Source organism: Cupressus sempervirens, chromosome 10 (genome assembly GCF_028749045.1).
Source record: "Cupressus sempervirens isolate cs-2001-9-10 chromosome 10, ASM2874904v1, whole genome shotgun sequence".
Classification (NCBI taxonomy): domain Eukaryota; kingdom Viridiplantae; phylum Streptophyta; class Pinopsida; order Cupressales; family Cupressaceae; genus Cupressus; species Cupressus sempervirens.
In genome coordinates this window covers 714,441,858-714,468,318 of record NC_143127.1, presented here as the reverse complement: position 1 = coordinate 714,468,318, position 26,461 = coordinate 714,441,858, and the positions used below count along the sequence as shown (strand labels likewise).

At 35.4% G+C, this 26,461-nt stretch overlaps 1 protein-coding gene across 2 annotated transcripts in view; it reads left to right on the top strand.

The window, feature by feature from the left end:
* The window catches only part of LOC149535817 (HNH endonuclease), a 115,529-nt gene extending 107,175 nt beyond the window's left edge, over window positions 1–8,354 (top strand). Inside the window, exons 4-5 of one of the 2 annotated variants that reach the window (XR_016356775.1) lie at window positions 5,911–6,242; window positions 8,100–8,354. Coding sequence is in view for 1 of the 2 variants with exons in the window: in XM_089803567.1 (XP_089659693.1) it covers window positions 8,100–8,182 (83 nt within the window). In the remaining variant the exon portion in view is untranslated. The remainder of the gene's footprint in view (window positions 1–5,910; window positions 6,243–8,099) is intronic. The other variant, XM_089803567.1, reaches the window with a different exon arrangement.
* Window positions 8,355–26,461: the final 18,107 nt, after the last annotated feature.

Genomic DNA, 26,461 nt, shown 5'->3' with positions numbered 1-26,461 from the left:
CCTGTTGCTACGACAACAGCAGGCTGTTGTGTGGCCTGCATTTGCAACCGCAGGGTGGGTGGGGAATTGGTGGCCCCGCCCACCTTTAAACTATTAAATCTTTTTTTAAATTTTGGTTTTTTTATTAAAACCAAATAAATGACTACCCCCTGCAGCATACAAACAATTTTATAATATATTACCACAGTAATTTTTAATTACTGTGTTAATTATATTATTGTATTTTTTTTGATAAAATTATGATGTAGATCTGATAGGAGAACTACATACAACCAATCGAATTTTTTATATAAAATTCTTGATTCTCTTTTTCAAATCCTACCCAAATTATAATTTTCTAAATCCATTCCATTTATCCAAAACGAGTATCCACAAACAAGGTTTTCAAATTGATTTAATTAATAGACGATTCCATAATGAAAATCAACTTTTCTCAAAGAAGGGTTTCAAACCAAATTAAATTCCTTTTCTCAAAGAAGGGTTTCAAACGAAATTAAATTCCAAAAACAAATCAATTCAGACATGGAGAAGAGAGAGATTTCAAAAGAAGAAACTACTGCGTAAAATTGACAAGATCCTACTTGGATCTGATGATAAATGATTGGATACTTAGCGCTTGCAAGCAAATTTCCTTGCTTTCGAAAACCCTCTTCCCGGAAATTGGCTCCTCCAAATTTGTGTGTGGAGAAATGAGCTCTAATTTTTTAAGAAAGAGCTTTCTCCCTCTTAGGGTTTTGGTTTTGCAATCACACAGAACATTTTCTTAATTATTTTATTATATTTTAATTTCATGTGCAAACTTTTTGCATTTTAATTAAAATAAACTTTATTTATTTTTTCTCTCTTTTATCAAATCGCAAGATGACTTTAATAAAATATTTATTAATTTAACTAATGATAATATTTCGAGTTTATTATAAAAATGAAACTCCTAAATAAAATATTATTAAATTAAATAAATAAAATTACGCCAAAATTAAAACTTTAATTGAATTTTTAAATTTATTTCTTTTATTTCTTTAATTTCTCAATTAATTAAATATTAATTTTTTATTTATAAATTTTTCATTAAATCAAATCATTTAATACTTTTTTGATTTTGATTTAATTATAACTGAAAATCACAACAGACCCACAAAACTAGATACGAAAACCCATTATAAGGAACAGAGCACAGATTCAAACTAAGGGTCAAAATCATGAATTTATGTCACTTGACGAATTCAGAAGGGTGAAACTCAGATACTTGTCCTACTTTCTAGGACAATTGGCTTAAGGTTAGGATTTGGACTCAAGGACTATCTCCCCTTTTTTACTATTGAGATACTGTGATAGGGTACGCTCGTCCTGGCAATTCAGGGAAGTCGATGCTCGGTACCTGCAATCTGCATAAAAGTCGAGCATGTACATATACCTATAAATCTAAACTAAACAGGCAATGGCGAAGAGTGGTGCACCGTGTAAATTCCGACTAGCAAGTGACTACTACTCCCCCCCCCAACCACATCAGAAACATCAGTCATAAAGTAAAACATACAAGTACACCATAGACATGCAAGTATGGGGTAAGAAACCATAGAAATTACATATAAATCATTCATCTAACTAATCACGAAGTAATTGAAATCTCTATATGAGCATACATATATCATCATCGAAAAATTAATCATGAATACATGAAATAACCGAGTAACTCGTCACATATATAAATTGAGTTTGAAATAACATCCAATCAAATTTGGTAACCAAGTACCACAATCATAAAACATAACCATAAAATTGGCCTAAAAGAGTTCGGCAATAGAACATGAAAAACAAACTAGGGGTAGGCTTTACATTGGCGCCTTTGCTGATTTATAGAGTGTGAGAGGGTGAAGGAGTTTATTTTACAAGGTTGTGCTGCTAGATATTCTTTAGGATGGGACAAGATGTAAATCTTCATGTGAAGGCTTAGAGCCTAAAAATTTATTGTGACTTGTTGTTAAATGGTACATTGGCTCAATGTTTTTGTCGTGTGGGATTTTTTTACTTGGAAGAGTTTTCCCCATGTATATCTGTCTTTTATATCCTATCTCATTTTTCTAGTTTTATGCTTCTAGAATATTAATTCTATATGGTCATAATGCTGCTGAAATTTGTTGGATATGTAACTGAAATCACTTTCCTTTAAGGTTTTAATTGTTTGAAATCAACTATGTTTGTTTATGCTTTTATGGCATAGTAGTATGTACTTGTATTCGCCTATTAGAAGCTATTGAGGAAATCATTGGATACATGATGTACATACTGATCTCAGATGGCTTTCTGAGATGCTCTCATTACCAACAAATCACATTTGACGGGAACCTTGAAGTCATTTCATGATCTTACTTTGCAAGCTTAGCATGAGTGATGACCTTATATCAAGAGAGGATTGAATATTTGGTGTTTCACTTCGAAACATTAAGTGTTTGATTCTGCATGTTTTAGTGGAATAAATCTCACATTAACAACACTGAGTATCGACCATAGTTTTTTGCAAGGCTAACTTGCTACTTGCTGAAAATACTAGGCCTATACGTGTCCTTGTGTGCCAAATGCTCTTTTGTGCCCCTTACTGGCCCTTGTTTATATCATAGACTTCTTTGTGTTCTTGTAATGGGCTCATGGTTATAAAAGCAACTTTGTAATGTGAATTGTGAGCTTTTAGTGCAAAAAGCAACTAGTTAGTTTTGTGAGAATTGAAGTACATTTTAAATATTTTTTCTACAGTTTGCTATGTTATGCAAATAATATTAAAAAACACAAAAATGGTTTATACTTTGTTAGTTCTAAATCCAATCTACCCTTGGCCAGAGAACGATTCCATATAAAAATTCAATAGGAAGAGACCTATGGCTTGCTCTTTGCCATAGAAAATAATGTGATTAATTTAAATTGTTGAAGTATGTAGGTATTCAACAATTTTGGATTTTGTACTGTAAGAATTTCCCTAAGGCAGTATGCGAAGATCTAGAAGCCCAATGAGTAAGACAAACAAAAGAGAAGATGGACAAGAATAAACCTTAGTTACTGGACTCGTGCCCTAGTGGCTGGATCCGGATCCGTGGTTGGACTCGTTCGGATTCTTCCAGAATATATATATATATATATATATATATATATATATATATATATATATATATATATATATATATATATATATATATATATATATATATATATATATATATATATATATATATATATAGTTTGATTTTTTGATTATTTTCTTATAATCACAATGGTTTTGATCCATATACTTATACCAAAAGCATAGATTCATACTATGATATGATTTAAAATCATAGATTCATACTTTGAAATGATTTAGTTTTAGAATTATGTATATTTCTCTCATTTTTTAGTATATATAATGCACATATATATACACGAATCCTCCATAAATCATAATTGGGAAAAATAAAAAATTATGAATCCACGGATCCAATTCACGTGCCCAAATCGGATTCGTTTCACAAATCGGTAACTAAGGAATAAGCTGTATTCTCATCATATGATCGTTGTAATGAATGATAATAGATGAGTACAATGTAGGACCATTTGCTTTAAAGAAGCAAGGCAATAAGAGTACATGATACGGAGAAGCTAGCTTATCACCCACATAAAATGGAAGCACATGTCCACCAAAGGTGGACCATCGTCCATTGTACCATGAAATATTGGCAACAATGTGAGGATATTAAGTGATAAATGCACTAAAGGTGGAGACAATACATAAAGGAGAGATGTGATAACAACTATTTCCACCTAAAGTGGAATTTTTTCTAGACCATGTGCCAATTAAAGTGCACAATTTCAAGTGTCTCATATGCAAACTTTTATGTTTGCATTATCCTAGGTAAGCTTAATTGAAGTGTAATTAGTGAATATTGAATTACATCGACACCCCCTGTTAAGTGCAACTTAGGGGAATGCACTTATGCTCACAATTCAAGATAGGTTCCGATTACTAGGCCATCTTAGGCACCCATTTACAATGCAAATGCAATACAATATTAATAAAGCGGAGAAACGGAGAAAATCCGATGAGAGAAAACTCCCCTTTGAAAACACACAAGATGCATGGATGGAGGACTAAAATCCCCCCAAAAACCCCCCAAGGACTATGTACATCATGTATATACAATCAAGTGTTCCCCTTATAGGAAGAATTCAAGGAGACAATATTGCCCGCCTACCCCATTATGAACATTTTCTTGCAAGGATAGTGGGTTCTTGAAGGAAAAACATAATCCAATGCCAACAAACAACATTTGTCCCCTTTGGAGGAAGATAAACCAAGTACAATTGCAAGAACGCTTCCCAATCTGAATAGGAATGAGGAAGTAGAATCCAAATATAGTATGATGATGATGTCCCTGAAATCCGCTCATGTCTCGCCATGCCCTTGGATGAAGATGCCACAAGTCAGTCACATCTCGCTATGTCCCCAAATCAGTCATGCTAGGATGGAGTTAAAAAACACCCGAGTGGTTTGACAAGCACACATCAGGTCAGATACATTGGTATACCCTTTGCCATTAGCCCAAATCTCAGGGATATGTGGAACTGGATTAAAAAGAAACTGGATTTAAAAACAGAAAGCTGGAACAACCACTATCTTACCATGGCTGGCAGAATAAAAGTATGTCAAAATATCGTCTCATCATATAACATATACTATTGTTCTGCATGGCTTTTCAACCAGTACCAGTTTAATACCATCAAAAAAACAATTAGAGATTTTCTGTGGTCGGATGGTAAGGGGAAGAAAAAGAAACATCCAGTCAGATGGTCTTGGTGCACTGAGCAAATCAAAAGGGATCTTTGGGTTTAAAGAACCTGAGAACACGAGATTTCCTTAGCAGCAAAGTAACCATGTAAAGTATTGACCAGACATAATATTACTAGGTCTGTTCCTAGTCAAGGCCATGCATGGACAGGCATCCCATTCTGTGATATTATTGCTGGTCAATTCAACCATCAGGTTCTGATTTCTTCAAATCAATATCAAAAGCATGGGAAATAGTAAGGGCACATATTACTCATAATGACATCATAGACTTCATCATCAAAATCTGTGGTGAACAATCTATCTGGTGGAACGTGAAGTACAAAGACAGACCACTTGCAACTCATCTAAGGCTATTCGTCTAGAACCTGGGCTAATAAAGGTGTAGGAATCTTGAATTATATCATAAGGAATGAACAGTTGACCACATGGACTGATCTCAGTACAGAATTCAACATCCCCCCTACACAATGGAGAACATATTCTATGTGGAGAGATGCATGCAGCTCTTAAAACTTACCAAAAACCTTTGAGACATTAGATGATAGATTCACCACTTTCCAGTGGCCTGATGGCTCTTCCTTTCCCTCCGTCAAAGCTAAAAGCATCTATTCCACCCTTGCTGACAGTAACAATGTCTTGGGTCACCTCATCTCATTCTGGAACTCTGGCTTTAACTGCTTAGGTTGGCAGTCCACTCTGTCTTGCATTTGGTCCAGACCTATAGAGCCCCAAAAATGATGTTTCATACGGGGTCTTTTTGCTTCTTAAATTACCTATCTCTGCCAACTATGGTGAACCCAATTTGTGTCCAATTTGTGGAATTCCTGAAATTATTGTTCATGTCTTTTTCTATTTCCATTTTGCTAAAGATGTTTGGAAAATGTTTGGATTTAACTTAGGTTGTAACATCCATCCATGGGAAATAGCTGTGGGTAAGATCTAGTGCGTAAAGGAAGCCATTTTTTTCTGTCTATATTAACAATTGGATTTCTTAGCTATTATGAAAATATAAGAATGATGAATTGTTTAATGGATGTAATAGATTGCTTATTGAGTCTCTGAGGAGACTCATTAGAGATAACATTGCATTGCAGGTTACAATTACTATCAGGATCACAAGGAAAAAGTTTGAAAGACTACTGGGCGATGGGCAGGTCAGGGTTTATGTCAATGAGATATCACATGGCTATACATGGACAAGAAGATCAGCTCAGCGTTCTCCATTTGAGATGGCTTGGAGAATTTTATGGCAGAGCTACAGACACAAAGGAGGAGAGAACAGGAAGAAGAACAAGTACCTGTTGCAGCAGCTCCAGAGGCACTGATACCCATTGCAGTGGTAGTTCGAGAAGGAACTGTAGCTCCTAATTCAGTTGTGGCTGATGTCGCTGTCGTCAGATGGTCGGATGGACCACTGCATGGGCAGGTTGGATCAAACAGCAATAGATATGATTTCTTAGTGGGTAGTTTTCATTGTATATAGGTTTTCTATGTCTATTCCATCCATACTTGGTATTGTTTTGTTTGCTGATTGGACCACTGCAGGCCCTTTTTGTATTAGATAGAACAGTTAGCTGATAAAGATACATCAAATAGTGCAATAGGAGCAGTATGTTCAAGCTGAATACTCACAGTTAACAATGATGTCTGTTGATCTATTATACCTAATACAAAAGTTATGGGCCTCAAAAGGCAGGCTGCAAAATCAAACTAAATTTCAACAATTTACTGATGTCCGCAAACAAAGTGATCAAATTGGAAGTGATATGGTTGTCATGGAAAGCCAATAACCCCTGTAGATGACGTTCAGATAGCTGCCAATTTTATATTTGCCGAATTCCACTTGTCAGGAAAAGAGTGGTCTGACGGAATGTACAAACTGTGAAGATGGTGCTGACATGGATTTTTTGCTGCTGAAGTGGCGCCTATGTAAGCAGTTTGGGCGTGGAATTGCTGCCAACTGTCGCAAACCATCTGCGTGGAGGGGCCCCACTGATGTGGCTGTGATTGTGCCACATGGGGGGCTTGTAATGCTGCCGCGTAGCAGATCTGACCTGAGGTGGAGTGGCGAATGAAGGGGAAGGTGGTGCCTGTCAGTGGTGGGTGGGCCAACGCTTGTGGATTATGGTAGGGTACAAGACAGTGGACCTATTTCTTGAAGCATATTGGAAGAGCTGAAGGAAGATGAAGCAATACTGGACAATGAGAAGAAAATATCCTAAGAAGTAATGGATTATAGAAAGCAATAGTTAGTTGCAAAGTGAATTCTACATGATATCATCTGTTGGTTTTTGATAATTTATTAGATAGTTCTGTGCAAAGTTCCCAGACTTGGACCTGGCCTTGACCCGGCAAGGGTAACTTGACTAGTGAGCCGGCTCGGACTCGGTCGTGACTCGGCAAAGCGACAAAACCTGTGAAATTTTTATGAAGATTTACCCTTGCCTTCACCCTTTCGCTATCATAAATTAAAATTGGCAGGACTGACCCTGCTTGCCGACCTGAACCCGGCAGGGCTGACCCTACTCGCTGACCTGGGATACTCGCCCAACTTATGGAGAGTTATGGAACAACCGTCTGTGTGTTAAGTAGGCTGCAGTTGTTCGAAACAGTATACTTGTTTTTGTTAAACCATTGGTCCAAGCTTGGGGCACAATGCCATGTAATATATTCATTTCAGCTTGGAAAATAAAAATAGAAGCATGTAATGGCATTTTATGTGTGAGGAACAAGAATATAGGTGCTGATTGTAGTTGCAGAAAGCTTGATTGGAAAATAGGGTGGTCCTGTGGAAGTGAAATATCTGCACGAGTTTGGTATGCGTAGGCATCACATTGTTGGATAATTCTACATACAATAACTTTGTTATTCATAGTCAAGATTTGCATTTTGAGTATGTTAGTTTCAAGTATACCCGTTTTTTTTCAATGGTAGTTAATCTGTTTCCAAAATTGAATGTTGTTTTTGTAGTGATTATTTGGTAGCTGGAAGTTCAATATCAACACCTCATAACTAGTATTGCATTTGAGTTTGTTCAATATTTAATAATCAGTCCAATAAAAGTGAGACATCAATGGATTTTACCAGTCTTTCTTAGTTGTTTGTGTTCTGCTATTATCTAGCTGAAATAATATTGAAATTATTCTAGATGGTATCTGGCTTTATTAATTATTTCAGTAGATACTGGAATTGATTATTAGAGGAATGTTTTTTATTTCATTTTTTGAGATTTTCTAGATTCATTTTTTCTTTAATACTTAATCATGAAAATATGAACTGGCAGGAAGAGACATGGACTTCGTAGAACTGTCAGCCTATGGCAATGTGCATCATGGACAGGAGCGAGGAGGCTGCAGAATACAGTAGATATTTTTGTTCCATCAATCAACAATTATATTATTCAGCTTCATTTTCATGAGATGAATTGAAGTCGGATTAATCTCATCATTTACAGAAATAATACAAAGTTTACAATTTTCAGGTTATTCTTGTTACAATTTCATTTGTTCTATTTATTTTAAAATAACTATTTGTCTGAGTTTGTGCTTAAGATGGTACAGAAATAGTAGATCTGTATTTATAGCAGGAGTCAGCAAGGATTGGTGTCTTGGGGGAGCGTTTGAATTTTCTTTTGCTAAAAATATTTCATTTCAGTCTGCATCCCTGTACTCAGGATAATTCAAAGTTAAAATTTCTGATGTAAAATAAACTTATGTTACATTCTAAACAGTTAAGTAGCCATTGTCAGATGATCAAAAGCTGTAAACTATATTAAATTAACATTGAAATTGTAATGTCCCGCCCGGAGATCCTTGGAAACAAGGATAAGCAAAAACAAACAAAATTATTATTATTTATTTATTTAATAAAAAAGAGAGATAAAGCATAGAAACATGCAACAACAAACATAAAAGAGATTGCAACGGAAGACTTAACTCACTAGTCAACGAAAGATCCCCAAGTGTTCTTCACTTACTACCACATCATTCATTTCCATCTACATGAGCTAAACATACAAGATTCATTCCATTAATATAATAGCTTGGTGATGATGTTCATTTTAAATCCCAAACACAGATTCCTAAATGATTAAACCATAGAAGTTCATTTACCAAATGCATAGAGCATGAATGAATTCGTGAATAGCCAGCCTAAAATTAGGCTAAGTTTGAAATCCTGTAAACTTTTAAAGCGTGGAATTTTCATCTCAACTCCTATAGAGCTGAAACCTATCTGAAATGAATCGTCGTATATATAAAATATATTTTAAGTGGCATACTATTCTCTCTCTTCTGAAGAGTAAAGAAAGAAGAGTATGCCACTTAAATGATATATTTTATATATGACCCAACCTCCTAAAGAATTTGTGCAATAATTCACACAATTATCGTGCGATACTTCTCAATACTATGATGTGATACTTCACCAATATTGTACGACATTTCATATAATTGTGGTGCGATACTTCATCAATATCTTATGATACTTCCTCCAACTGAGGGTGATACTTTACCAGTATTGTACAACATTTCATATAACTGTGGTGCGATACTTCACTAGTATCTTATGATACTTCCTCCAACTAAGGGCAATACTTTACCAGTACCGTACAAGATGTTGTTCTAGTGTCGCCCAGGAACAACAATAAGGTTAAAAGGCTAAACTAGGATGCAAATAAGTTTGGAACCTCCACACTAGGGAGTACTAGAACAAACACTCGAGCATCAAATGCATAGAGAAGACGAAGATAATTCAAATTAAAACATGCTACTCTAAACCATGATAAATAACGCAATGAAGTATAACAAGATTAACACAAATACATAGATATAATACAAACATACGATGAAACCAAATCCAATCAACCGTGCTTGTTTCCGCCCTACGATAATGGCATCATGAGACCTCAATGGCCTTAACCATACCCTTGACCATGAATCTCAAATTGCTAACAAGATAGTTGGAGTTGTCTCATGAGATTGTTCTTACCAATAGACCATCCATTAACGTCACATGAAATAAGAAATATGTAGCATGCTAATCTACCCATAACATCACTAATCCAAAACAGTGGTAAGAAGTCTCAACTAAGGACTACGATACAACATCATTATAAAGCAATGCATCAAGTAACATACTAAATATAAACTAAGATGACATCAATGCATCCAAAGTAAAACATAAATCACAAGAGAACATACTCCAGATACATTGAATTACCAAGTGAATATCTAGCATTGACCTCAAATTGTAAGTAGACCATCTCTATACACCAATCCCTAGCAGTGATATAAGTAGCTACACCTCCCAACCACGTAGTACCCATAGGTCCACACCCATTGTGCTCATGGAGATAATGACTTGACCACAATCATAAAACACAATCACCCATGACTAACACTCACGCCAATCAAGAATACCAACAACTATATGATTATGAATACGATGCAGTACATCAGGTCACTGGTCAGACCCACAAAGGATAACTATATAGGGACTCAAGTGGAGTGTAAGTTGCTTGGCACTAAAAAGCCCAAGCTAAATGTGGTGTGGAACAAATCCCTCATGAAATCATCACACTGTGTCCTCGCAACAGCTTTCGCAGAAGACTATAGAATGTGTAGACACCACACCCTTGCACCGACGCATCATAGAACTTTTAGGTGTGCCCTTATCTTATTTAAGTTTATTACTAGTTAGTTAATTTAGTTATCACTTATTTAAAACCTCTTCACAAAACCTTGTCGACCCTAGAATTAGGTAATGAGAGAAGCCACTCCATCGCCTACCCTACATACTCGTGCTCATCACACAATGAGTGCCCAAAGGCAACACAAGTTCCCAAAACCTCTAAATGAACAATCCCTCAATCGACCTATATCTGGGAGTTTGGGTCTTGCAAGATCCTGTCATACACACGTGCACATACTCGTGTGGGGGCACAACCAACTTCACGAATGTAATCACATAATACCAATCAAGGGTTGGATATGAGAAATGCAACAAATGAAACAAGCATAACAATCTCACTCAACCGATCTATATCTAGGATTATGGATTCTACATGAATCCCAATAATGCAATACATTGCTAACTATCATGAACTCACTCAACCAGCCTAAATCCGGGAGTATGGAGTCAACATGAATCCCAATGCCCACAAAGTAAAAACATAACATATAAGGAAACATGAAATACAATCCATTTCCACAATCCAAGGAGACAATGCCAAAATCCCAACAAAATATGGGTGGCAGACAAAACGATGCAAGAATTAAAAAAGCCCAAAATTCAAACTAATAATAAAGAGATGAAACTAAAATCCCAACTCAAGGATGAGCTCACAAGGCCAAGAGTCCAATACAATTCACTAAATAGGGTCAAAATTCAAATTTCGATGAATATGGTAAAAGACAAGTCCACAAAATCCACAATGGAAACACGAGTTTGGATTAGGAATTAAAATGCCTTGGAATGTCCTATAACCATTCCAATTCCATGATCCTAATCTTGAAAGCAAGGGCTACAAGATTTTGACTTTAAATAAGCCAAATGGAGAAATGAGTGAAAACCAGTTGGTACACAAAACGAGACAATGTCAAAAACACCCAAAATTAAAGCATCTTGGAATTCGACGAAAACAAAAATTCATTGATAAAAATAGGCCCACACTAAGGAATATCAATAAAATTTGACCTCCAAGCAACCATGTAAAAATTGACAGCATAGCAATGCCTAAACTTGCATTTTTAATTTCCAACAAAATAGATATGCTCACCCCCGTCCAACTGGGTGATAGAAATGACTAGTTCTCCACTCCCTAACATTTAGCAACAAGAATAGAAAGCTATTACAAAGTAAAATCATTAAAACCAAAAAGCTCCACCTTGCAGCCAAAAGGGAAAAACAAGAATTACCACTATAAAATAACGGGGACACCAAATTAGATGAAATCATTAGCATAGTGGAGTAATCTTGATACGAATCCATCAAGATCAATTTTGAGACGATTCGACAAGCCAAACTCCCACAACGAGCAAAATTCAGAATTTTCAAAGAGGGTTATGAGGAATTTCCTCCAAAACCATGAAATAGAGGAGAGAAGTGAGAATAAACTCACTTTTTGGCCAATATATGCACTTTTGCAAAGTGACATATAAATTATATTATTTAAATTAGATAATCTAATTAGCTCCCTTAGCCCAAAATAAAATAGGTGATTCCAATTAAAGTAATTCAACTATGACAATTAGCTGACAATACAATAAAGACTAAATCAAATAATAAAAATTCCTCTAACCCATTAAACATCATTTAATTTCGTTTTTTCCACGACCACTGCTGAATTCTAAATGCATAGACATTCTCATATGTGTAATCACATAATGCATTATGAATCCAGATTTACTAATGATGAGAGGGTTAAAATAATAATAAAAGATACATCTCCCATACACGAACGATATTGACTCAACATGAAAGGTTTGATCACTAATTCCATGTGCCACTGCCAGGGATATAAGTCCTGCACGGTAAACTAACACAATCAAGTATAGATGCACAATATATCATAGCCGAAGCAACAAGTACGTAAAATCACGCAATTAAAGCATCTAATCAATTTTATTTAAATAATTTTTTAAATATCCCATTTTGTATAAATTACTGAAATGAAAAAGGTAAATATCGTAGCACATAATTCCATAAATCTAATATGGATAGATCATTTTCAATTATTCTAAGCATTTAATAATGGAAATAAATACTAGTTACTCAACAACAATTAACGTACAATAAACACATTAGTCAACATGGTCAAACATGAGTAAATTCTGCTATAGGAACCTAGTCTAGTGCAGTAGGACAAATAATACATAGTGCAACCACTATTCATATCTTAGGGTAATTATGACACAACATCGTGATGCCATATCAATCTAGGTTACTATTGGCACAAACCTTAGTAAAACCACCAAATAAATCATAAACTCATGAATTAGGCATAAACACAAACTAATCCAGTTGATACAATAACATAAACAAAACGCTTCAAGGGTGTAGACCACTCACGGGTCCAAATCACGATCACTCACAAAGCAAGATCATCAAGGTAGCATCCATCGAGATGACTTACATAAATCAAATGGGAGACACTACATTAACTTCTAAAATTGTTTATCTCACTGTAGTCAAGTTTCAATCATCAAGAATCAAATTGGAATTCTTAGTTTTTTTCCATTGAACCTAGAAATGTAGCATGTGTCATCAAAAAAGATGAAAGCTTGAGCATTCAAATATGTGTAAAACGTAAACTAAAACACAAACCTTACCAATGGGGACACTTCAAAAAAAAAAAAAAAACTCCCAAATGTCCCCCTTGATAAGATTTACGTTTTAGTTTATGTTTTAGCCAAATACTTGACCATTCATGAATTGTGTACTAGGGTATCCTTGTACTATGGAAATGATGCCCTTTTGTTCTTGACCTTTTCATTGCTTCATCTAGGGTTGGGTGTCACAAAAAAAATGTCATAATATGGCTACGAGACAAAATCTTCATTTGTGGAAGCAATGTGGTGTAAAATTTTGGAGTGTTTCAAGCTATATTAAGTTTATTGTTTGTGCTTGAGTTAATATGCATGCATTTTTATGAAATTATACAAATATATTTGGATAAAACCTTGTCAAATCTGTTAATTGATCTTTTGCAATGATATTCACTTCCTCCCCTTTTGTTTCCTTTTAATTATCTTATTTCTCTTTAAGTTTCTTAGTTTATATTTTAGCTTTATATTGTTGTCTTCTCCTTTGGGCTGATCTCTTGTCCAATCCCTTTCCATTGTTTATCTTTAGTGATCAATGATTATTAATGTTGGCTTTAGATCTAGTTTAGGGATGATCATTTGAAAGGGCAGATTGGACTAAAGACAGAAGTGTACTTTGGAAATGGATGAATGAAGGAATAGATGTGTAGTGGTGTTAGCAATTGGTGAGGGGATAAGTGACAACAACTAGATTTAGTCAAGGATAATTGTTTAGGATATAAATATGAGCGATGAATCAAAGGGAGAGGCATGAAAAAAATGATCTATGATAATGATGTATAGGTAAATGTGATGGATTAAATGAGTATTTAATTTTTTGGTTGTTTGTACAATGTAATGCTTGAAGCCATAGGAAATGGTTTGACAATTGACTTTTTTTTTAGTAAGACATCATAAAAAATGTAACATTGCACATGCACAAGAAAGTGCACATAGGTGCTACAATACACGAAGACACAAAGGTAAATATAACAGGAATGACCTTACTATTGCATACATTAGGTGGCACAAGAAAAAAGACTTACTAATCATGAGATGGATCAAATGTGGTGAACTGAGAAGAGGGAGAATACACCTAAATGATTGTTGCTAGGCTAGATTTTTATCTAGCGTGAAATTGACGATCTCCCCACTCCAAGAGAACCTAGACTATGCCTTCCACCAAAGATCCAATCTTAAGCACTTGCACAAAGACTTGTTAATACACACAATATCTTCTTGCACGACAAATTGATTGACAACAATAACGAGCATAGTAGTTGGGGCAAATACGTAGCTTTATTGATTTCAACTAATGGCCCTTGGCCTAGACTACATCAATTTCAATTATGTCATTGATCACTACTCAAGTACTAGCCAAGCACAATATACAAGTTCTCACCCCTAAGTCTGCATCCACTATTGGAACTCTAACACACTCTATGCACCTTACACCCTAGTTGTAGCTCCGCTCATAGATTCCACAACCCCAACACCTTGTGTTGTTGGAACTCGTGCACGCAACACCGAATTTATGGTGACTTACTTGGGACAAGACCCTTGGCCCTAGCCCGACTAAGGGCTTCAAGTCAGACTACTTCACACTTAAAAATACCAATACCTCGTTGCTCCACTTCACATTGCTCTACACTACTTTGAACACCTCATTCACTGAATGTTATTTTGTACTTCCTTGGATTTCACCACCATGACACTTTGCCCGAGTGAATAAAAGAAACTCTATAGAATGTTAGTCTTGAAAAATTCAGTTACTCTTATTCATCCACAATAGTTTATGGTGTTATTTTGAGACTATGGAAGATGGTAACGATTGCTTGATGTCCGCTTTAAATGCCCAAATTTAGCATCTCGGGCCTAGACACAACATTTGGGTGTAGCCTCCCCCTTTACGGATCAACAAATCCCTCCATCCTCCCCCACTCTAAAACATGTGACGTCCTCAACAACGACAATACTATCCATACAATGTTGCGGAGGTACCCAATGCTTGTCTGGATGTTTAAAGATGTAGATTAGAGTCCCTTTCTAAGAACTCCAAAACCTTGTCTTCATACTTCCACATGTTCTCAGTTCACTCCCAAGATGCTTCTGCCCTAGTTTGACTCATACTAATAGTAACAGGGCTAGGTTTTCACCCCGCATGACATTGGCGATCTCCTCGCTTTGAGAGAACCTAGATTATGCCTTCCATTAAAGATCCAAGCTCAAGCGCCTGCACACACACTTATTAAAAAAACACAATATCTTCTTGCATGTAGAATGGTTCTCAACAACAATGAACACAATAGTTAAGGGGGCAAATAAGTAGCTTTGTTGATTTCAACAAATGGCCCCTAGCTTGGGTTACATCAATTTCACTACACAAACACTCTATACAAGTCCTCACTGCTAGGTCTGCATCCACTCTTGGAACATCAATACACACCCTATGCACCTCATACTTTGTGCTGTTGGAAATTTTTGACACAACCTTGACTCTTTGGTGAGCTCGAGATGACAACTCAGAGCAAGACCTAGACCCTTACCTTGATTGGGGACTCAAGTCACAATAGCTCACACTTCAAGCTGCCACTACCTCGTTGCTCCACTTCACACTTGTTTGCACTACTCTAAAAACATCGTTCAATACTTGTGCCTCCTTGGAATTCTCTACCACTACACTTTGCCTGAGTGACTAAAAGCATATATGTAGAATGTTCATCTTAAATGGTAAGGCTACTCTCATTTGCCCATAATAGTTTCTAGTATGATTTTGAGACTATAGAAGAAAGAAACCACTGCTTGACCTCCTCCATTAATGCCCAAACATAACATCTCAAGCCTTGATACCAGATTTGGGTGTAGGCTCTCCCTTTATGGATCAACAAACCTTTACAACGACAACAATGTATCACCACAAAGAGAGACAGGGGGGGTGTACACCTAAATGAGTACTATGCACTAAACCATAATAATTTCTCTAGCACCATGACACAAAGTGATGAAGAGTGCTCCCTTTAATACCACATAAATAATAGAAACAAAGAAACAACAATTTGTGAGAACAAAATACGAGCTTCTTATTGTCGTGGCAAATGTGGAATTACATAATTTTGGAATACAATATGCAAATCCACATGAACATTTTTCTTACAATAATATGTAAGATAGAGTTGCGAGCTATCACCCTGAGTTGTCTTAGACAATCTACATGCTTTCCTTATATAGAATTTTGCACTCTCCAGGAAGTTTCTAGACATCAAACCCTAACCCTTTAAGCCAATGAACCCTAAAAGTACATACTAAGTCGGCTCAAAACAATAATGACATTTATTTTGGACTTTTTAGGTGGCCCAACTTCGTAAGACCATAACTTGCGAACTGTTCACCCAATTGGCTTTTATAACCCCATTTTGAAATTGTCATCTTTTGATCCACAGCTTGTGCAAGCTATAGTCAACCTCATTTCAAAGCCCATCCAGAGCCTCTAAAGCCTTCAAAACCGAGCTTGAAGTTTTTATACCAAATTTTACACCAAAAATCCATAATAACTTCACAAATACTCATGATATGGCATTGAGCCTCAACTGGCAGGTTGATATATCCAACATGAATGTCCACCTTTGAAATTAAGACATTCCGAGTTCGTATGACTGACTTACTAAGTACTAAGCCTCCACACATAACACCTTTGCACTAAGACAATGTTTTGAATCCTACTGCCAATCTCTCTCCAACAACCAAAAGGTTCAAATTTCAGTTGGGGGTGTTAGATTTGGTCTATTTAAGGCCTTTTAGGTCAAATCATATCAAAGTTGTATTTGAGGATTTGAAGGAATAAAGCATTTGGAATTTTCTTGCAAATTTAATGTTTTTACATGTGCCTTTAATCTAATTGTATTGATCTAATTAAGTAGACTATTCGAATAGATAATGACATGAGGTAAGAACACCCTAAAACTTATTTGAATCGATTTGGTTGAGCCTTGAGGGAGACATCAAATTTATCGATTCTGGGCCCAAACCGTCACTATTCCATAGTTTTAAACTAAATTCGGGCTTCCCTTGGGATTTCAAATTGGGAATCTAATGAACTTTGTACGAATGCAAGGGGATGATGTATATTACATGTTTCAAAGAGATATAGGTAGGGAAGTTTGGACTGGAGTGCAAACAATAAAGCCCTAACTGGGCATCCCTATTTAACAGACTAGTGACAGAGTAAAGATTGGCTAATAATTAACTTTGAAGGGTAGATATGTGATATGTAATGGTAGATTTGGAGAATATAGAGTGTGGCTTCACTTCTACATAGGTTGGTTTGAGAAAATCAAAGTGTTAAAGCTGTTTTGCTTTGGAAAGTAGACCTAATTAGCCCTGTGATAGTTTGCCTATCAAATGTTGAAGTTGGGAACTACAATTTGGTAGTTTTGAAGTTCTTTCAAAATGGTATCATAAAATCCAAATAGTTTTTAGGATCCTTTGGATATTTGGAGAGATACATGCAAAAAATCTATTACGTCAACCTAATTTTCAACTAGGTCTATTTTGGACAAGAATGCACAAATGGGTTGAAACCATTCAAAAACAATTATGAATCAATGATTTGCAATTTTATAAGGTAGCAGGAGATCCTTGGATCCGCTCTCTAGATTTGTGAATCATCTCAAACCTAGTTTGAAACCCTAGTGTGTAGGCACCAAGTATAGGCATTACTTTAAGATCTTGTTAAATAAATTACGTGGGAATTGTTTGAGATATATGAGAATGTCAAAGTGAAAATTGAGTAGTTCAAGTTTGGGGACAAGTGGTTGTCTAGAAGCTAGAAGTTTGGGTTTTTGTTCTAGGTTGTAGGCAAATCAACCTAGTTTCCCTGCGTATTTGCATTAGAGATGCAAACACTCTTAACTAGAATAATGATTAATAACTTCTAGTAAACAACAAAGTGTTGCTGTACATATGAATGTTTTGTTGTCATTAATGTCGAACTTGTTGTCTAAGGTTTGAAAGTTGCATACAAATGTTAAGATGTGTACAAAGAATTGACATTCACATGGTGGTTGTTTACAAAGGCATCATAGTTGCATATAAAGGCTTGAAAGGTATGCTTAAGATACACTCAAGTTTATTCCATAAAATCAAAGTGGTTGAATTGCAATGGAGTCTATGTTCAATTCAATCTATATAGTATTGTATAATGAATTATATCAATTGTATATGTGTCTAATGACATAGACAATCAAACAAGGTTGATCATGTAAGGCATTTATAGATATTTGGTGGAGGAGCACCCATGAATTAGAGAACCTATGAAGAATTTTTGCTTTTAGTTTTTGAATCAAATATGTAATAAGGTCTTTTTGACCATTTTCATGCTTACTTGTAATCATTTGAAGTCATCTTAGGGCTGATAAGCCAAAATTACATTGTAAGACCTAAAGGTCAAACTTTATCAACATGGTCAGTGGTGATAGAAAAACATAAAAGTCACGTTCTTGATTCTTCTAAGCTAGTTTTAACACATTTTAGATGTCTTTAGGTACATAATGTGGTCAAGACATTAAGCTTTAACAAAATTGTAAAATGTTGCAAAACTTGCTTTTGTTACATTTGAATAATAGGTTGTCGAGTTTAAACAAATAAACAAGCTTGGAATTGGTTGAGTTTGGTTGAAACTGAGTATACTAGGTTTAAAATGCCCTCTTTGGGTCGAGGGTAGGCATCTAATTGAGTTTGAAGGAATACATTTTTTAAAAACACTAATTTTTTATGTCATTTCCTTACTAAAGTCATTAATCAAAAGTTATTATCTCCTTGGAATGGATTGAATTTATTCTTGGATCAACTGAAAATCAAAGTAAGAAGAGTTTATTTCAGTTTAAACTTTGTTTGACATCTGTCCATTAAGCTTGGTTAGAGAATGGTGCATTTCTTTCAAAACAGTCTAGAAACCCTCAAATGTAAGGATTTTGAAAAGATTTATTCATTTGTCCCTATTCAACTGATGGAGATTTTTGTAACTTAAGGTTTCTTTAGTGCTCTTTGAATTTCTTTTTGTTTCATATTAAATGGATTTGTCTTTGGAAATTATTTGATTGCTTAGGTCTATTGTTTACGCATTTGGCTAATTTTCACTACTAGTTTAGAAAAGAATGGCATAACTTTTAATTTAATTGTTGGATTGGGCTAAAAGTTAGAGAGAAGCCCCATAAATAGGCTATCTAAAACCCAACAATAACAATTGGAATATAATGGAATTTCAAAAGCATTTTTGACTATGGTAAAAACATTTTTTGAAGGGTCCATAGAACTCTTTACATCATATTACAATAGATAATCAGTAAAGCTCAACATTATAAAACTAAGAGACAACCATGTATGAGCAATTGACTAAAACTAGATAACATAGGAAAGGAACAACCAAAAACAACCAAAAAAGATAACACATAAGAACCACAAGTAAAAAGATAACAAAGATAGAGAGACAAAATCGAGCTAGGTTCTTCAAAGTCTCTCTAGCTTCCTCTTCCAAAATATTCACACTCTACATAGCTTTACTAAAATTAACAACATTTTAGTGTATAACATAGGTGTTCATCCTATAGCTAATGTTGGTCCTTTTACTGTGACTTTCGATCTCCTCTGCACCTGCATCCTTCTCTAAATCAACGTCCACCACTACCTTGTACTAATGGATCCCTTGTAGCTTAGAAACCAAGGTGTCCATGTTCTCCGTAGATGACTTCCCGAATCTGTGAGTATGCTTTATAATTTTCCTCAGAGTTGACTCACATTCAACACTTTTTTCATTCAACTCCTCAGTCTTGCTATCATAATGCTTCTTGGTCGATTCAGTGGCCTCCACATTTTTCTTAAGAAAATTAATGACATATTCTGGTCAATTTTCTTCCAAAGAGTATAGTTATCAAAATCATCTTTCCTTCCCCTAGAACCAAAGGAAGGTTTCACAATGGTAACCCTTTGGGTAGCCGAGTCATCCACCTTAAATTTCATTTCTTTAAGTTTAGAGTAGAGAGCTCTATACTTCAAAAGGAGACTCTTGAGTTCATGGTACACCCACCTAATAACTCTGAAAGAGTCGAGGGAGCTCACCTTGGCCAATTTCAAAACCCAAAAGATACCTCTGACCTTTGCTTCAAGGCTTTCCATGATAAAGTCTATTGATAAAGAATTCTTACAGATATAAACACAAATCTTATGAGGGGAAGGACAAGAATCACTAGGGAGGGAGGCTTCCTTCTCATTCGAGGACACATAATCAACAAGAGCAAGGCTAACACTAGTGTCCTTGCCAACATCAATGGAAACAAGATTCTTCTGGGGGACTCAACCTCTCTTTCTTCCCCTTGACCAGGGTACATTTCAAAAATTTAAAATAACTATCAACAACCAACCCTTTAACCTTATCCTTAGGATTGCAAATGATTTTAGGAGGTTGTTTAGGCTTCTTCCAGTGGGGGGTATCCTTTGCATCAATCAATTACCTACCCAGTCTCATCTTCACTAAAACTACTATTAGTACCAAAATTTTGGCCTAGTGGAACCTTAGGAGGAGAAGGGGGAACCCTATTCCTAAAATGTTAAAATGTAAGAAGAATTATCCATTGGTGAAGCACAAGGCACTTGGTAGGGCTAACATTATGGTCAATAATACCGACATTGAAAGAGGACAAAAGGTACAAGGAAAGGAAATGCAGAGTTTGTGCTTAAAATTATTAAGCATTACCAAGTGATAGTCGTAAATGTGACTGAACCTTTTGTTAGAGGTAATGTACTCCATGATTGGTTTCAACACCTCCCTCCAAGTATTCTTGATTTGATTAGGCACAAAATTGGTATTATTCATCTTGACCAACTTCTTGCTTTCCCACTTGAATTCAGGGAATTTCTTCATTGGCTCTAAAAGTTTCTTATCATGATTAAACTCCATGCCCTCCATAGGTAAAATAGTACCCTTCACTATCAATGCCTCATGGAAAGGAATTGTAGAGTTTGCGCCTAAAATTATTAATCATTACCAAGTGATCATTGTAAATGTGAGTGAACCTTTTTTTAGAAGTAAAGTACTCCATGATTGGTTTCAACACCTCCCTCCAAGTATCCTTGATTTGATCAGGCACAAAATTGGTTTTATGCACCTCGACCAACTTCTTCCATTCCCACTTGAATTCAAGGAATTTCTTCACCGTGTCTAAAAGTTTCTTATCACGATAAAACTCCATGCCCTCCATAGGTAAACTAGTACCCTTCACTATCAATTCTTATCCAACCAACTTGACACATCGAATAGGGAAAGATTTCCATTATCCCACCCTTCAACAAAAGATTTAGTAACTTTTGCATCAAAGCCAAGAAACCCCTCAAGGAAAAGGGCAACCCCTCCTTTTCTAAGCTTGAATCAAATGGTTGGATAATCTCTTGAATTATGTTAGCTTGCGGGCTCAATTCTTCTTCATTCACCCACCATGGCAACCAACAACAGACCTAGGATAATACACTAATTTGCAAAACCAAGCTTAAGATAGTAATGAAGGTAACATAAAATGAAAAAAATGGTATTAAAAAAATTCATCAAAATTTGTGAAGGGACAACATAAGTAACAAATTATATTGTAAAGGATTAGATTATCTCTTTAGATTGATAAATTATATTGTCAATGGAACAATAACCCTTATCAACCCCTTTCAAGTATTCAATAATATTGTTAGATTCCCCTTTAATCCAAATATTCATAAAGTTAACCTCTCTAGCAACTTTCAGGATTTGAAAAGCTCCCATGGCCTCAACAAGATGGTTTGACTAGGTACCCAGGAGAGGCCTTATTGGCAAAAACAAACCATTGAAATTCCTTATCACTCCCCTAGATTCAACTAACCATAGATTCCCTTTGGCCATACGATTGCAATTTTGTAAAAGCTATTACTCACTGTGTGTGGCTAATCAAAATAAGAAAATTAGAATGAGAACCATCTACATGATACAAAGGTTGAACAAATTATTTGAAGTCCATAGTGGTTTAAGCGTGAATTGAGGTATACGAAAATTCCTCATTAATATGCTTGCTATTTCTCTCATCAATCCTATGATAAATCATTCAAAGAAATGAAAGATGTCATAAAACATCCAAGAAGTCTTCTTGTTGATTGGCATAGTCATGTTTATTATAGCATTTCAAAAGAATGATATCCTTGAATAAGTATTGTAGATGTTATGGTTTGGTTGTGATGTTCCTAAGCATTGGGAAAGGTTACCCTTTAGTATAAGCCTAAGGTATGAGAGTTAGGATACTTTACACAATGCAAAGTAAGTTGTTGGAATTGGCTTGTGATCAATCATTGACTCTTTCTTGATTCCATTTGAAGTTGTTGATACAAGCTAGTAACTGCTTATCCAATGTCAAGTTTTTGATTAAGTGAAAATAGGGTTTGAAGGGACCTCAAAATCCATTACATCATAGAGGGGTCTAGATACTCAAGAGCTAAAAATATACAGGACTACACACTACATGAAACATGTCCAAATAGGATAGGCCAGAGCCAAAGACAAAGTGGGAGCAACCATAAATCCTCCCCACTCCCTAGGACAAGCTACTATAAATCAAGAAGAAGAATTGTCATGAATAACCATCTTGTAACTAGAAAAGGAAAAGGGCAAGAGGGGTGATCGACCTAATCCCGCAAAACATAATTAAGATTTAACCTTAGACTTCCCCTTATGGGAACAATGGGTCATGTCAAAGGAGGATCAAGTAGATTTTTATTTGTTGCTTTTAATAGTAATACAACTCTCTTTGACCTTAGGAACAACAGATTCCCAAACAACATAGTGAAAAAACAAAAGTACCCACAACTTGGGAGGGAAGATCAATAGTTGGTATGTAGCATTGACAACATATATAAAAGTAAGACCAAAAGAAGCCTAAGATATTGAGGTGGGTCTAACATAAACATCACATCCAGGACTCGGGACAACCAAGTAACTATCAATCGATGCCTGAACAATGAAAACAATCAAGGAGGGACAAGATGAATAATTTCAGTAGATTGCCTAATAAGACCCGAAACTTGGGAGGGTCTAGCAGGACAAACACAAACATAAATATCCAAAGAGGGACTTTCGTCAACTACCACCTGAACATAATCAAAAACAAAAGTATCAATAGAGATGCCATCAACCTTAGCTTCGCTAGAAGGATAACCATAAAAAATAGTCTCTACATAGGGCGAATGTTGAGCAACCACTTGGGATAAACCTTTCATTCTAACAATATCATGCTAAGAAGAAACACTCGTACCATGAAGTAGGCTTTTTCAATAACACAAACATGACAAGTCTTGAAACATTCTCTACTTTACCAAATAGGATTGGCTCCCAATTTTGGGAGATTTAATCATGCAACTGTAAAAGAGTAGATTGAAAGCCCTGAAATCGACAAATAAAACCATGAGATATTTGGGAGTGGTTAAGTGACATCAAAGAAATGCACTACTATATTACTAGTTGATAAGACATTATGGACCTAATTGCTGAGCAAGGATCCAGTTTCAAGATGATAAGTCATTTGAGTGTGGTTAAGTGTCATCAAAGAGACCTAGTTGCCTAAAAATAGTTTGTCTTGATAACCTTTTATGGGCATTGCTACCAAACATAGTTGAAATATGACATTATGTTATGATGAAGATTGTGTATTTTAGTAGCCTTTGAAGATGTTGAGGAGAGAATCTGGTCAATGGTTTGGAAATGACAAGGTAGAGGAGAAAGAACGAGGTGGGGCAAGGATGAAGTTGACATTGATAGAGAGAAATTTTTTGGATGAATGGAAAGTGTTTTGGGATGCAGAAAGGAAATGAGAAAAAGAACAATAGCAAGGAGGAAGAAGAGAGAATAGATTAGGAAAAGGAAAGAAGAACAAAGATGATGAATAATGGAATTATAAGGGCTTAAAAAAAGTTTGGAAGAATGCAAATATGGCTACATAAAATGGGTTAATCAATCGTGGTAATTATGAATTAGACCAAGAATCAAGTGGCCTATAAGAAAGATCATTGCTAAAAGGAGAAAACACGAAGATATGGTGGCACAAGGAGTAAGTATAGTGTGAACCTATGGTCCAATATCGACAAGAAGATGAATATGGTTGTTTGTTAATTGAAGAGTCAATATTTGACCCTATTGATGTTCATGATGCGGTTGTTCTTAATGACCAAAAAGAAGGTAGTATTGCTTATGAGGCGATTGATGCTGGTAACAAAGGAGTTGCTATAGTGATGGCTAATGAAATAATGAGAAAGGATGCCACTATGAGACAAGTTGAACAAATGATGAACCTACCAACGAAGGCTTTGTTATCAAAATTATAATCAATTATTTGCAGGTGTGAAGGGATTCTATGTAGAAGATACCTTTGAGGACATGGAGATGCATGTTATCTCAAAACCATGAGATCGAGCACCACTTGAGTGACAAAAGGTACAACAAGAAGCCAAAAGTGAATGGATGCAAACAATCAAGATCCTTGCACAAATGAATTGGAAGACTAGAAAGAAGGATATTCGTCAAAGGAATTGAATCCTTTGTTCCCCAAGAGTATGGTGCAGGAGAACTCATGGATCAGAGGACCTATGAAGGATTTTTTCTTCTAGTTTTTGTATCAAATATGTAATAAGGCCTTTTTGATTGTTTTGATGTTTACTTGTAATCATTTAAGACACGTTGTAAGGCTAATAAGCCAAAATTGCACTGTAAGACTAAATGGTTAAATTTAGTCAACTTGGTCAATAGTGATGGAAAAACATACAAACCAATTCTTTATTCCTCTATGCCATATTTGGCACATTTTAGATGTTATAAGGTCCATAACGTGGTGAAGGCACCAAGTTGTCAAAAAATTGGCAAAAGTTGCTTTTGCAACGTTTGCATTAAAGGTTGTTAAATTGAGTTGAAATAAATCAACCAACTTGGAATTGGTTGAAAGCGATTGTAATAGGTTTAAAATGCCCTCTTTGGGTTGATGCTACACATTTGGTAAAGTTTTCAAGGAAGCAATTTAATAAAAAACATTAATTTTTAATATTATTTCCATGCCAAACTAGCTAATCAAAACTTATTATATCGTTGGAATGGATTGAATTTGTTCTTGGATCAATTGAGGTTTACTTCATTTTAAACTTTTTTTTGCGATTTGGATATTAAGCATGGTGAGAGAATGGTGCATTTCTTTCAAAATTGTCTAGAAACTCTAAAAGGTGAGGGGGTTTTGGAAAGATTTATTCATTTCTCTAAATTCAATTGTTGGAAAATTCCATTACTTAGGGATTTTATTGCTCTTTCAATTTCATTTTGTCAGATTTGAATGGATATGTATTTGGAAATTTATTTAATGCCCTAGGTCTACTATTTGTGTTTGAGTGATTTTCAATTACTAGTTTTGGAACAAAAGGGCATAACTTTTAATTCAACCTTTCGGTCGGGCTAAAAATTGGGGAAAACTCTCAAAGTTATCTAAATTTGACTAGAGAGATTGGAATAATTTGAAAATTTGGAAAGGTTATGAATGATTTGTGCATCTAATTGAAATAAGAAAATTAGAATGAAATCAATCTACATGATACAATGGTTGAACAAATTAGTTGGAGTTTAAGGTGGTTTGATGTGTCCTTTGAAGTGAGCTATAAGTAAATGCCTCATGAAAATGTTTGTCATTTTTTTGATGAATCTTGTGATGGATCATTGAAAATAATGAAAGATGTTCTAAAACATGGGAGAAGTATTGTTGTTGATTGATGCAGTCATGTCTATTATTGCATTTCAAAAGAATGATACATTTGAATGTTTATTACATAAGTTATGGTTTGGTAGTGATGTTCCCATGCGTTGGGAAATGTTATCCTTTGTGATCCACCTAAGGTATGTGAGTGAGGATAATTTACATGATTCAAAGTAAGAGTAAGTTAGTGGAGTTGGTATGTGATTATTCATTGACTTTATTTTCTTGATTCTATTTGAAGTTGATGCTACAAGTTAGTAAGTGTTTAGTCAATGTCAAGCTGATAAGACATTTAGGAGTGGTTAAGTTCTATTGAGGAGGCCTAGTTGCCTAGAAATAGTTCCTTTTGAGAGGCTTTTGTGGGGATTGTATCAAATTGATGCAGGAGCATCCTGTGCATGAGATCAATCTTGCATCACCCAAAAATATTTCTATGTTGTCTTTCAGTAAGGGTTATCTCAATGCAATGTTAATATTTATTGAAGCTTAATAGTTTTAGTAAGTTGGTCGTTCAAGCTCTGAATGTTCTGATTTCATCCCTAGAGGTTTATTTT